We start from the raw sequence: 14,398 nt of genomic DNA, 5'->3' as shown, positions 1-14,398 counted from the left end.
TAATAATTAGCATATGGAGGGAAAACATTGCAAGATACCACCTTGTTAAAAATTACAACAAAAGGTATAAAATGTAAATTTAATTTATATGTTGTAAATCCGAAGACATACCGCTGTACTAGTGGGGGGCGATACAAATAACGATTTATAGTCAAAAGTTTTACAAACAATATAGTCTTCTAACTGGTCTGGAACTGAATATTTTATAGGTGGTTTACAATAAGCGAATTCATTTTCAAGTTAATATTGGTACAATTCAATTAGCGGATAAGTTATCTACCGCTGAAGTTTTTTACAGACGAATATACGTAATGTCCTAGTAGATATACCAGCTCTCAAAGTTAATTCACTGAAGTTAAAGGGTGTGCAATCTTTGAAATCTGTCAACTTTTCTGGTCATGTATCTGCACTTTCCCGATTAATAAGCGTTAATCACAATTATACCTTCCAAGACATATGGTATACCAACTGTAACAAACAAATAATGCATAAAACTGTCTCTCCACTATTGCGATGGTTACCTTTTATTATTGTTAGGCGAGGCTCTCGAAAATTTAATTGACAATAATACTGGCAATCTCTAGTATTTTACACACACTCATAGTAGATTGTTGATTCTTACAGTGGAGAATATTCTATAAATTTAGAGAATAGGTGGTAATTTCGAAAACACATTTAACACTATGAGTTACATGCATTTCTAAATCAATATTGAGTTGAAAGATTGTTTGTTTTTTAACTTTGCGCAAAGCTACTCGAGGGCTATCTGTGCTAGCCTTCCCTAATTTAGCAGTGTAAGACTAGAGGGAAGGCAGCTAGTCACCACCACCCACCGTCAACTCTTGGGCTACTCTTTTACCAACTAAAAGTGGGATTAACCGTCACATTATAACGCCCCCACGGCTGAAAGGGGGAGCATGTTTGGCGCGACGGGAATGCGAACCCGCGACCCTCAGATTACAAGTCGCACGCCTTAACCCACCTACGCAAAACGCAAACTAACGTGGCAGGGGTTTAGTTTAGAGAGAGAGAAATCAGAAGAATTCTCTCTCCAACTGGGGTGTTCAGGAACGTTGTGGTTCCTCTTCGTAATCTGAGGGTCGCGGGTTCGCGCCCAACATGCTCGCCCTCCCAGCCGTGGGGGCGTTATAATGTGACGGTCAATCCCACTATTCGTTGGTAAAAGAGTAGCCCAAGAGTTGGCGGTGGGTGGTGATGACTAGCTGCCTTCCCTCTAGTCTTACACTGCTAAATTAGGGACGGCTAGCACAGATAGCCCTCGAGTAGCTTTGTGCGAAATTCCAAAACAAACAAAGCTTTTATTTTTATTTTTTAAAACTCTTTTTTTTTGGGGGGGGGAGTGAAGGAGTGAAGTTGGCCATAATTAATATCATTCATGAACAAGGCCAAGGTAGCACTAGAGAAAACAGCCAGATCCCGTCCCGAAAGGCAGTTGTCATAGTAAATGTGAACTCAAACGACTCGATTCAGGGCATGGCAATAGAGATGCCTAGACTGAGATCTAAAGATCCAATGCCTTAGTTTTTGCTGTGGGGGGAAACGGGAGCGCCCCGAGAAAAAACCCACTTTCACAGGACAGGCGCCAAAAGTTTTACCTGTCCTGTGCCCAAAACCTGAAAAAGAAAAATACATGAATTTTGCCCTTTAAGTACTTTGTTGTGTGATTTGTGATTCTTGAGATATGTTGTATGGTGAAATAAATTTGGTTGGTGCACTCGTTAATTTATAGAGTGATGCCGTTAGTTTGTTTCTGTGTTCTGCTTTTAAATAGTATTTGTGTGATATTTCTGTTAGTCTGTTTCTTAGTGTTTGTAAGTTGCTGATTTGATGTATATAGTTTACTGGAGTGAATGATGGTAGACTGAATGCAGATCTTAGTATTTTATTTTGTTGAACTTGAATTTTCTGGAGTGTGTTATTTGACATATTATATGTGATTTGACATCCATACTCTTTTAGTGGACGGATGTAAGCCTTGTATATTTGTATAATGGTGTTTGGTGAGCATTTCGAGTGTTTGCTGATTAATGTCATTAAGTGTGAAATACGTTTTCTAATTGATGAGTGTACGTTGTTAACATGTTTTTTCCATGTTAGTTTTGTGTCGAAAGTGATGCCAAGGAATGTGATGTTTTTGCTCATGTTAATTAACCCACCAGGCCATGCCGCGCCTTTTTAAACAAAGTTTAAATGGTTAAATCAACAAACTTAAAATATAATTTATAAAAATATGTCGTTTGTAGTAAAAGTGGAGTACTTAGTATATCTAGATTCATTGTGTAGGAACACTCAGTTAAGAAGCGGGAATAATCTGGGTTCCTGTGTGTTGAGAAAGTACAAGAAACTCTGTGTTAGTCAATTAAATTGAATGTCTATAATTAAAAAAAAAAATCAGACTTTAGGTTTGCTATACAAAATAAAGATGGCGTTAATACCGGTAGTGTTACACAACAGTATGGGTGAAAGTATGTGAAAGTTACGTGTCACATTTACCGAAATGGTTGAAGTATGCGATCAGTGGGTTATGGCATTTATTTCTCAGGATTACAAATCCTCCAAATTATTTTCAAGTATTGGTGTTGGACTTCTTTTAGTTAGTTTCTTGATTGTTCTATCCGCCACACTATTATTATCATGTGTGACATTGCAGCAGAAAACTAGCGAATTAAGTTTACAGGCAGAGAGGAAATCCACGACAAACAATAACGCCGGTGGAGTATGTTCTGGCTTACTGTTGACAACAAAAACCAAAATAAGAAGTAAAAAATTAAATTGGAGAATGCTATTATTAGAAAGTCAACTTACACCATTTTTATGTGAAAACTCGCAAACTTTTAGTACTAGTCAAAAACAATCTTTGAATTTTATTCCAGAAGTAAAAGATACAGTTGTTAATGACGATATTGGTGCGTATCCTGATTCTTTCAGTTTTAGTCAAGAGACGGAATTTCATGTATCAAAAAAGAGAGAAGTGCTGGAAACAGCTGAAAACGGTAGATATATTTTATGATTTTGTAGGAATTCCATTTTAGCTTGTTCTGGGTGAACACTTAATTTTTAATTGCAGTTCTAGGTAATATCATGCTATAAAACAAACTTTGCATAAAACTCTTTATCACGTCTTTCATTTTCAACAAGTATGTCTTAACTAACACTACCGTAAATTTGTAATAATAATAAATACATCCTAGCGGTTCAGCAGTAAACGAGAGCATTTAAAGTGTGAGGTTTTATTTTTGCAATGGGCATAGCACAAATAACGAGATGTGCAGATTTTCTATTTAGCACATGTAACAAAAAATAATAAAATGAAGCTGATTTGATTATTGTCGAAATTGTTGAAAAGTGTGGTGTAAATTAGGGCCGTTGTTTTTACTAGTTGCAATTAAGTTGCAGTAGAGAAGAAACAAATTTAAGAATAAGAATCGCTTTTAACAAGTATCTGAACCAAAAGTTCATAAATGAGTATTTGGATTTTTAAACTTTTTTATATGATAATTTTGAGGTCTTTCCTCACGTTGTAAACTGCCACGACCTCACTTAGGATCTTGAATGCTAAGCACAAGAAAATTTCACCAAATATTTACTATATTCAAAATATAAATATATATATATATTCTTCTGTTTTTTGTTTTTTGGCAATGATCATATCCATAAACAAAAATTTAATCAATGAAGCTACCTGAAGATCATAGAATTAGAAGAAAAGAATCTTCAGTATAATATATATATATATGTGACATAATAAATGTTACAACTTTTCACTGTGTTTCAAATCTGTTAAAGAAACTGATGATACTAAATACTGATAAACACAGATATGGGCAACTAATTGTAAATGCTTCTGACAGCACCAGAAATTAATCAAAATGGCAATTAGAAATAAAGTATTAACAAGAGTTGAATGTAACACAGCCAAATTGACTAGTATGTATTATACATGATGTGTGATGGAAGGGTAATTTTTGTTAGTCTGTATAATCATGAATGCAGGTCATCTTAATGATTTGCAAAGCTCTTTATATCTCAACTTGATCTAATTTTCACATCTAACCTAGCCACTGTGTTTTATATATATAAACATTGCTTTATCCATCCACTTACAGCTTTTTGTAATAACTAAATAAGCTAATAATTATGTTATATTATAACTGTAGGAATAATCATCTCTGTAACACAATTTTCAGATTTTGCTTATGATGGAATAAGTTATTCCGAAACGTTCAAACTTGTAAATAAAACGTTTTATGTTTTGTCAACTGTCTTCACCTGCATTATTAAACTAGGGTAAATGAAGTACAACAAATATATAAAAATATATATTAACTGATATTAATTAATCTAAATACATTATTTGTTTCATATTTAGACTGTAACATAGCAGTTTTAGGTTCATTACTATATTTCAGCGGGATATGATTTAAGAAGTAAAAAGTAAATTGGAATCATTTTTAGAATACGTTTTTTTTTTGTATAGGTCAGGTATGTTGTAACATTTGAACAGCACAAAACTGGTATTGATTAAAGCTCAGCAATTGTCCCCTGGTGGCATAGTGGTAAGTGTGGAGGGCTTATAATGCTAAAATTAAGCTTTTCATACCTGCAGTTGACACAGCAGTGACAACCCCTTTATGTAGCTTTGTACTTGGCAACAACAAACAAAAATTTGGGCAGTTAGTGAGTTATTGATAATTAGTTAATCGTTAGAGAAATTACTCAATTACATTCAGATTATTCTCTCTCACATGAAGTACAGAACACTAATTTTGGCTAATTGATTATTTTCATGAGTTTTGACACTAATTTTTGAAGTAAAAATCCTTTATTTAATCAAAGATAATAATGAGAAATCATAACAGAAGTATTTTATTATTTGGATAGTTAGGATAATGAGGTGACTATTTATGTGATAATATTTATTGAATTAATCATAATTTTGGTTAATTTATTATTTTATATTTATAGGTGATCAGTTAAATTGTCCAGCTATAGTATTAATTAATAAATGCTAGTGGAAAAGGAAAAAAAACTTAATTTTTTTTCATACAGTTGATTATCAAGTATTGCTGAGTAGCCAACTTATGGAGTACATACTAACTTTAAAAGAATGGGAATGATGTTAAGTTGGAGAATTAGGCTACAAACTCTCATTATAAACACTGAATAATTAATATATATTCTTTTTTTTTCTGTAGAGCCTGAAGCTAAGTTATCTCTAAATATGGCTCTTCGCATGAAAAAATGTGGAAAAGTGGAGAAAGCTTTGAAATTGTACCAACATGCTATGGCTCTGAACCTTCTACATCCAGACATCCTTACCTACTATGGAGAGTTCATTGAGAATCAAGATAAAAATGTTATTGAAGCTGATCAGTTGTACAAAAGAGCTCAAACTGTTTGTCCAGAACATTCTAGAGCTCTTGCTAACAGAGTTCGAACCCTCCCAGTGGTTAAAGGGTTAGACCAAGAACAGTTGAATAGGATTGACAGAAAACGAAATCAGCTCTTTCAAGTTCCAGATAATGATCCATCCCTGAAAAGAATGAAGAAGGAAGCTTACTTTGAGCATATTCATCATACAGTTGCCTTGGAGGGAAACACAATGACTCTAGCTGAAATCCGCAGCATAGTTGAGACTAGAATGGCTGTTCCGGGAAAAAGTATCATGGAACATAATGAAATCATTGGGTTAGAATCAGCCTTAAAATATATTAATAACTCTTTAGTTACTAATCTTGGGACTATTACAGTTGATGATATCCTGGAGATCCACAAGAGGGTTTTAGGTCACGTGGATCCTGTGGAAGCAGGAACTGTAAGACGATCACAAGTACATGTTAATAAACATGTTTCACCTCCACCAGCAGAAGTACTTGATCTCATGGAAGACATGATTGACTGGCTTAATTCTGATAAAACTCTGAAACTTCACCCAGTCAAATATGCTGCTTTAGCTCATTATAAGTTTGTTTTTATTCATCCTTTTATGGATGGAAATGGTAGAACAGGTCGATTATTCATGAACTTAATTCTGATGAGAGCAGGTTATCCTCTGGTGATTGTGAGAAAACAGGACCACTCTCTTTATTACAAATGTATACAGTTAGCTAATGAAGGGGATGTTGGACCATTTATCAGGTTTATGGGAGATTGCACTGAAAGAACATTAGATGTGTACCTATTTGCGACTAAATATGGTACGGCTAGCTTTCAAGCTTTGGAGGGACATGATGGCCAAATAAAATCTAGTATAATTAAAAGTTAAAAGTAATTTATATGCATACGTGTGTGTGTGTATATGTATACATACATATGTATATATATTATTATTTAAAATATGTATTGAATTGAAAGTGAGTTAGGGACATAAATTTGTTTTCATGTTTTAGTAAGGAAATGAGGCGTGAAAAACTAAATGTTATTTATTTAGTTGACACTATACAATATAAAAGCATAAGCTGTTTCTGAACTATGTCTACTTGTAAGTCTTATTGATGAATATTTAAAAGAATTTAAAATCTTGTCATCTCAGACATTTTCTCCCATTTTTAAGATATGAGAAAATAATCAATTCATTTGATTGCTTGTGTTTCAGTGTCTGCTTTATACTTATTGAACCAATAATTGCTCATTGTTTTTAGTTAAAAAAGGGGGGAGGAACATAAGATGCACTGCTATAAGTTGAAATTTTACACACTGGTTGTTATGAGTTTAAAATTAAATATATTTTTTTAATTATAAGTAATTTAAAAATTAAGTCCTAAATTATATTCAGAAATTTGTGTGTTATGATAAACATTTGATTATTTTAGGTCACTTTTTTTGTCTTCATCAGAAACTATTTTAAGCTGCATTTTCCTTCTTTGTGTTCATCAATGATTTAATTTGACTTTTAAATAAAACATAGAAGGAACATGTTTATTTTAGACTAACATGTATTTAGATTATTCTGCAAAAATTGGTTTAAATTACTGCAGGTAGTATTCCTACAAATATTTAGAAGTGAAGGAACTTCTTTAAAAGGTTTATCTAATTATTTTAATTTAAATATTTTCCTAGAGAGATTTGAAAAGTTTATTTATTTTAAGATTCTCATGAGTCTTAGTTTATCAATATTTTAAAAATATTCAACTGATTCCTCTTTATTTCAAATTACTTGAAATATGCTGTATTTCTGACCCTGAAGTTTTCAATGAGTACAATCTTCCCATTTTAGTAAGCCCCTTGGACACCAGATGATTTTCGAAAGTAGATATTAAAGTGGAAATCTTTATGGTATCAGTATGATATATTTTGATTACCATTTACCATCAAACAACTGAGAAATGCCTGGTTTTGGAAGTTTAATGTTCTATTTATGATAGATATTTTGGTTAGAAAAAATATTTAGTGAAATTTTGATTAAATACATGTTCAATTGAGAAGAATTGTACAAATGTTCTGAGCAAGTGGGAAAGTGTTATTTTTAATACAAAGTTACCTAAATCATCATAATGGCAAAATAATCTTACTTTTAATAAAGGTTTGGTTTTTGTAATTTTATAGTGATAATTATTTATTGAATAATATTTTTTGTGTAAATTGCCAAAGATAAAAGAGTATTTATTAATAAAATCAACTGTAATGCTAAAAAATAGTACATGTACAGAATAGACCAGCCATTGCTTTAATTGTGAGTGCCTAATGGCACAGAATGTTTTATGTGTGTGTATTTATATTTTTGTATTCAGTGTATATGAAAAAGCCTAAATTACAGTGTGGGTAAACACAAAATAATGTTAGACTATAGTAAAATTTTATTGTATTTACAAACTTGTGAAATATAACAGTGTGTAAATGTGTTTATATTTACGAAGAAACTTTATTAAAAATGGCGTAACTGCCAATATCCTATTTAAGACGTAAAATTACTTAACAAGTAAACAAATGGTGAAATTGAAGATTAACTTGTGATAAAATCAGGAAAGTTGTAAAACACTAGCATAGTAAATTATTTGTTACAATACACCTTTATATGTCATAAGCTTAAATATAAAATATGTATGTAAAGTCATGATATGATTAGCCTATTTTACCTTATAGCGTCTGCCCAATTCGTGGATTATAATATAACGAACTTGCTCACCGCGTTGTTCACCGAATTAAAAAAGACTGTTTCTGCTATAAAATAATGTACTTAACATTCAGTTTCTTACATCAGACAGCCATTGATGGGTGTAGTCGACGGTTTTCTTAATTTCCACATAGTCACGAAAATCACTAATGCTTATTTCGTAATGAAAGAGCTTACTGAATCCACAAAATTTTTCTTAAGCGGCTTTCCATGCCATGACAACTTCATCAATATTTCAAGAATCTGGCTCAAGTATGTTTCACAGTTAATGAATTTTATTGTCATTGTCTTGTACGTTGTTTGTTGATTTTAAGTGATCACAATTCAACAATTTGCCTTTCTTATTTTTTATTTCAGCTTCCAATAGTTTTTGATGAGGAAGGCCTACATGTCTTTGGTTTTCAACAAACTCAATATTCCTAAATACATCAGAAGCAATGGTTTCGTCAATTTTCTTTTCAAAGGTTTTCCTACCTTCTTTGAGCATTTCAAATTCCTCAATTGCCCTTTTCATCAGTTTTTCAGCTCTTTATAAATTTAAATTTCTGGCTTGAAGGGCATTAAGGAATAAAAATAAAATTATTGTAATATATCTATCATTATTGCTAAATCCTCCAGGAATAATTTGTTGCAAAGACGGCTTGTCATTGCTGAATATATTTTTCTGGCCTGGCATGGCCAAGCGTGTTAAGGCGTGCGACTCGTAATCTGAGGGTCGCGGGTTCGCATCCCCGTCGCACCAAACATGCTTGCGGGCGCATTATAATGTTTTGGTCAATCCCACTATTCGTTGGTAAAAGAGTAGTCCAAGAGTTGGCGGTGGGTGGTGATGACTAGCTGCCTTTCCTCTAGTCTTACACTGATAAATTAGGGACGGCTAGCACAGATAGCCCTCGAGTAGCTTTGTGCGAAATTCAAAAACAAAAAAATTCATTAGAAAAATTTGTATAATGCTGAAGAGGCATGCCATTCAACAGGTGTTGATCTTAGGCTGCAAGGAGCCAACCTTGGTCCCAAAACTCTACCAACCTTCAGAATTTCTTGTCCAATTTCTTCTGAAATGCTGAAAAGTTCCATTTGGTTTTTGGTTCATTGGTGAAAGATCGTGTAGATTTAATCTATAAACACTTTGAAGGGATTCACTTGTTTTATGTCAGTGGTATAATAATCTAAAACCAGTTGCAAGCGGTGATTTAAGCAATACCAAATTATGATGTCGGGAAAATCCTTTTAAAGTTTATTGTTCACCCCTGACTTGCGACCAAGCATCGCACTTGCACCATCTGAACAGAATGCGACCACATTATTTTTCAAATATCCACTATCAAATCCTGCATCATGCAAACTTTTAATAGAAATGTGTACATAGTTTCAGCATCCTGTCCTTTCAACTCAACCAAATCAATCAAATATGGTCGAAGCTTCATCAATGATGACATAGAATTTAAAATTTTGTTCAATTGTTTTGTTAAATATTTCATTTTTAATTTCCTTTGCAATGTGATCAACTATTTTAATAGCAGTTTTCCGAGAATGGAGTCCCAGTCTTATGTCCAACCCAATTTTTATTTGTAGCTCAATCTTATCTTCAATGTCAGAACGGCGCAGTATGGCCAAGTGGGTTAAGGCGTCCGACTCGTAATCCGAGGGTCGCGGGTTCAAATCCCCGTCGCACCAAACATGCTCGCCCTTTCAGCCGTGGGGGCGTTATAATGTTACGGTCAATCCCACTATTCGTTGGTAAAAGAGTAGCCCAAGAGTTGACGGTGGGTGTTGATGACTAGTTGCCTTCCCTCTAGTCTTACACTGCTAAATTAGGGACGGCTAGTGTAGATAGCCCTCGAGCAGCTTTGCGCGAAATTCAAAACAAAAAAACAACGTCAGAAAATGGCCTGCTTCGTTTTAGCTTGGGCTACTCATTTACCAACGAATAGTGGGATTGACCGTAACATTATAACGCCCCCACGGCTGAAAGGGCGAGCATGTTTGGTGCGACGGGGATTTGAACCCGCGACCCTCGGATTACGAGTCGGACGCCTTAACCCACTTGGCCATACTGCGCCGTTCTGACATTGAAGATAAGATTGAGCTACAAATAAAAATTGGGTTGGACATAAGACGGATTACGAGTCGAGCACCTTAACTTCCTGGTCTTGTGGGCTATTATCATAAGAATAACATGGAAAAATGCGTGATTGCCTACCATATCAAAGCAAAGTATGCTGAAGAAAGGGGATATTGTATAATCCACAAAGAGATACTGTTAATGCTATAAGTCAGTTTTGTCATTACCTATATGAATAAAAAAGTTTAAACTAGAGGCAAGTCACATAACATTGAAGATCCAGTAGGCTATCTAACAGAATTGCTACAGAAACTTCAGGGGTATAATTTTAACATCATGCAGTACACGGTTAGAGCAATAAGAAGCTGCAGTTATCCTGAAGGGAACATGTTAATGAAAAATATTAACACTTTGAAAAGAAAGAAGCACGAGACGGTAAGAAAGACTAACCTAAAGCAGAATAGAATATAGTTCAAGATGGGAAACTCACAAGTTATGATGAAGAATTGTGATCCAACACTTAACTGAAAGAGTTTCAGGTAAGATAGATAGTTTGAAGTCAATTATTCAGTGCATAAAGAATAATGCAGAAAAACTTGCTGAAAAGACAAAGATACACTGGGTGCAGTGGGATTTATTTTGTCCACAAGACGATTTTTATATTATAAATGGCAAGTTGCCATTGGGAAATGAACAGCGACTACAGTTTCAAGGACTATATTGCGAAACACTTCATCATCTTCAAAGCATTTCAACAGTTATACACTTAAGTATCAAGAAAACATCGGTTAGTAAGAAAGCACTTTTATTGGGTTTGGTTTTGGGATAGTGTAGATAACAGCTGCACATCATGTGAACAATGCCTTGAGTGAAAAGGCCCTTGAAGGAGTTAGCATGGACATCTCTAGTAACATTGTGTTGGAGTATTACATGAGAGAGTTGCTGTTGATATGCTTAGTTCATCTACGAAATAGTACCACTGAAATAACTATATCATAGTTGTGATGGCTAAAATCGTATGCTGTTCCCAACCAAGGAGCATAAATTTTATCAATAAATTTCTTTAAAGAAACTTTCTTAAAGAAATTTCCCTAAGGCCAGGGATGAAACTTCGACTTAGCCTTGTTTGTGGAAATATGTAAGATTTTTTTTCGGCAGAACAACCCTTTACCTGAGGCATGGTGGAGAGATGTAATCACACAGTTTTAAACCAATTATACATTTATTTGTTGTGTAAGCATGAGTAAATGTAAGATCAAGAACTTCCACTGCTATTTAGGCAGCATTTAACTGTAGTATATGAGCTACAGGAAACATATAATCATCAGTAATACTTGGGAGAGAACCTAAAGTGCCATTAGACCTCCTTTACCCAAAAATATAAAATAGCCACACAGTACAGTGTTGCACAAAATATACAGAGAGTCTAAGAAACATCACTGATGTCATACATGGCTTTATCTGGAAAACACTTAAATCAGCTAATGATAAAATGGAAAACTGCTAAAATGTTTATGTTTTTAAGATTGGATTGCATTGAGGTGAAATGATATAGCTCTACATTCTCCACTATAAGAAAAGATGCACCAAAAAACTAAACAAGTATTAGAAAGGGTAATGTATTGTACTGAAAAGAATCAATGATGTGACTTACAGAATTCAGAAAGAGAGATGACCCAAGACAAGTTTTCTTTTGATATACATCAGGCAGAGAATGGCCAACTTGGTAACTCCAGTGGACACTTTCCAAAGACCAAAGGGTTCCTACCGAGAACAGTTCCAAATAATCACCACGAAAGAACTACCAATGTATTCATTCGATCAATTACCTAAGAAGAATTTCCCCCTCTCCTAGTGGCAGAGTAATCAATAATGATGAAGGGCGAGAGCTCATCCCATCTGCATACCATCAGTCTCAGAAGAGCAAACCATTAAGAAGATTTGATGAAAAGACAGTTTAGTGCACTGTCTTATTTGTGTATTAAGTTTATTCAAGGTACTTCTCAAATCAGGTAGAGTGCAGTGTTGTGACCTCTATGTTTAATGTTTTAATTTAGCTGTTGCTAGAGGGAGCTGCTAATAAATAAATGACCTAACAACTAGAATCTTGTATTTATAGTTAACTCTTGCTGTTTTTGATAGAAGCAAGAGTTAACTATAAATACAAGAATGAATGATCGAGGAAAGGTTGAATGAATTGTTAATCAAACAAAGTTATTCATATCACTTATATTTAGTATTTCTGCCAGCGAGTCAATAAGCTAGTTAAGTTTGTTATCAATTTAAAATGTTGTTAATAGTTATTTGTGTATTAGGACTACGATAGTTTCGGAATTTTGTTTAAAAGTTTGTTTCTGAAGTAAGGTCCATAGGTGAACGTTAACGAAGAAATCGGTTTGGTTTGTTTTGAATTTTGCGCAAAGCTACACGAGGGCTATATGCGCTAGCCGTCTCTATTTTAGCAGTGTAAGACTAGAAAGAAAGCAACTAGTCATCAGCACCCACCGTCAACTCTTGGGCTTTTACCAACGAATAGTGAAAATAAACGCCCTACGTTATAACGCCCCTACGGCAGAAAAGGCAAGCATGCTTGGTGTGACGGAGATTTGAAACAGCAACCCTCGGATTGCAAGTCGAGTGCCTTAACCATCTGGCGATACCGGCCGTAACGAAAAAGTAAAATGATTAAACTAGATCTCGCTTTGTTTTCACCAGATAATCCAAACGACAAAATAGATTACAATAATATATACAAATGACTTTAGCTCTGAAAGTTCATAAAACCTAAACTTCCAGTACTTGGTATAAGTGAGAGTTTATGTTAGGCATTCTGTCATCAGAATACATAAAATAATCAAATATATAGTAAAGTCATAAACAACTACTAAAATAAACAAGATATTGCTTATACACTGAAGCATTAATTTGTGCCAGCCATAGTGAGAAGAATGTTGATGACTTATCTGAACCCTTCAATGTTAGGAATTCTGTCATCAGGATACATAAAATAATCCAATATACAGTAAAGCAAACAAACAAACAAACAAGATATTGATTATTATAGGCATTTCGGATAAAACTTCTAGAAAGTTTAATCAATGTAAGTATAAATTTATCAGACCAGAAGGGTGAAGAAACCAATATTTTATATAATCACAAACAGGAGACTAAAGATCCCCCCTCCCAGTGGTACAGCGGTATGGCTGCGGACTTCCAACGCTAGGATCCGGGTTTTGATACCCGTAGTGAGAAGAGCACAGGTAGCCCATTGTGACGCTTTGCACTTAATTACAAACAAAAAACTGAAGATGTTTTTCTTAAGCGGTTAATATTATGCTATTGATATTTTGCTAAAAAAGAATATACATATACACGAATAATGTAAAACAAACAAACAAAAACAAGATAATAAAATCAATACCAAATTAAGAAAAAGTATAAAAATACACATCATATTGTTATTTATACAATAATAAACAGATAAGTAATAAACCATGTGTAATTAAAATATTAGTATTATTATCTTTTTACATATTAAATATATTTTTGCCACTTAAAGAATTTACTGTAACATTCAGTAAACCTGCCTATAATAAAGAAATACTTCATAAATATTATTGATATATACATATGTTTGAATATGTTACGTGTAATGAGAGTTCTCTAACTGATTCTTGTTTCTCTCATTGCTAGCTCTTTTTTATTTATTTATTTTTTGGCGGTCTTAGCAAACAACATGGCTGCCAAATCAACGTAGTCAATATTGTGTAGACGTTTCTGTCTTCTTCCACGAAAACAAATAAATCGTTTATTTTTGTTGTTATCGAGTAAAACCAAGATTATAATAAAGTACAAAATAATAATATGTTACATTGTATTACGTGTTTTAAAGATAGATTACTAGATATGATTTGATTAAGCATTTGTGTGAGAATTTTGTAAGGTAACGCGCTGGAATACAAATTTTAGCAAATGATGTGAGAAGGCAGTTGGCAACTGTTGCCCTTGGAATCAACGCCATACCGACGGTAACCCGGACAACCAAATTCTGTCAACAAGCTGGAATAGAAGGTAACTAATTTTAGTATTTTAGGTGAGCGTGTGTATGAGCGTAGAAGTTCTTCAAGTTACTATCAAATATGACAGAAATTTGATCAGTTACGGTGCCTAATCACTCATTTTTTTGGCATATTAACTTT

The 14,398-nt window shown here is 33.8% G+C and overlaps 2 protein-coding genes across 7 annotated transcripts in view; both read left to right on the top strand.

The window, feature by feature from the left end:
• The first annotated feature begins 2,449 nt into the window (after positions 1-2,449).
• On the top strand, positions 2,450-7,919 carry LOC143257057 (protein adenylyltransferase FICD-like). The gene is made up of 2 exons (XM_076515179.1): positions 2,450-3,014; positions 5,217-7,919. Exons 1-2 carry the CDS (start codon positions 2,519-2,521, stop codon positions 6,284-6,286), a joined length of 1,566 nt encoding a protein of 521 aa, XP_076371294.1. The 5' UTR covers positions 2,450-2,518; the 3' UTR covers positions 6,287-7,919.
• Positions 7,920-14,131: 6,212 nt separating this feature from the next.
• LOC143257055 (DNA-binding protein RFX2-like) overlaps positions 14,132-14,398 on the top strand; it is a 79,351-nt gene continuing 79,084 nt past the window's right edge. For all 6 annotated transcript variants that reach the window (XM_076515171.1, XM_076515175.1, XM_076515174.1 and 3 more), the window contains exon 1: positions 14,132-14,270. The gene's annotated coding sequence lies outside the window, so the exon portion shown is untranslated. The remainder of the gene's footprint in view (positions 14,271-14,398) is intronic.

Source organism: Tachypleus tridentatus, chromosome 7 (genome assembly GCF_004210375.1).
Source record: "Tachypleus tridentatus isolate NWPU-2018 chromosome 7, ASM421037v1, whole genome shotgun sequence".
Classification (NCBI taxonomy): domain Eukaryota; kingdom Metazoa; phylum Arthropoda; class Merostomata; order Xiphosura; family Limulidae; genus Tachypleus; species Tachypleus tridentatus.
This window is presented reverse-complemented; position numbering and strand designations above follow the sequence as displayed.

Excerpts from the sequence above, each read along its gene's own strand:
- LOC143257057 (XM_076515179.1), top strand. The coding sequence starts at position 2,519 with ATGGTTGAAGTATGCGATCAGTGGGTTATGGCATTTATTTCTCAGGAT. Across the intron at positions 3,015-5,216 it reads GCTGGAAACAGCTGAAAACG|AGCCTGAAGCTAAGTTATCT; the intron begins GTAGATATATTT and ends TTTTTTCTGTAG.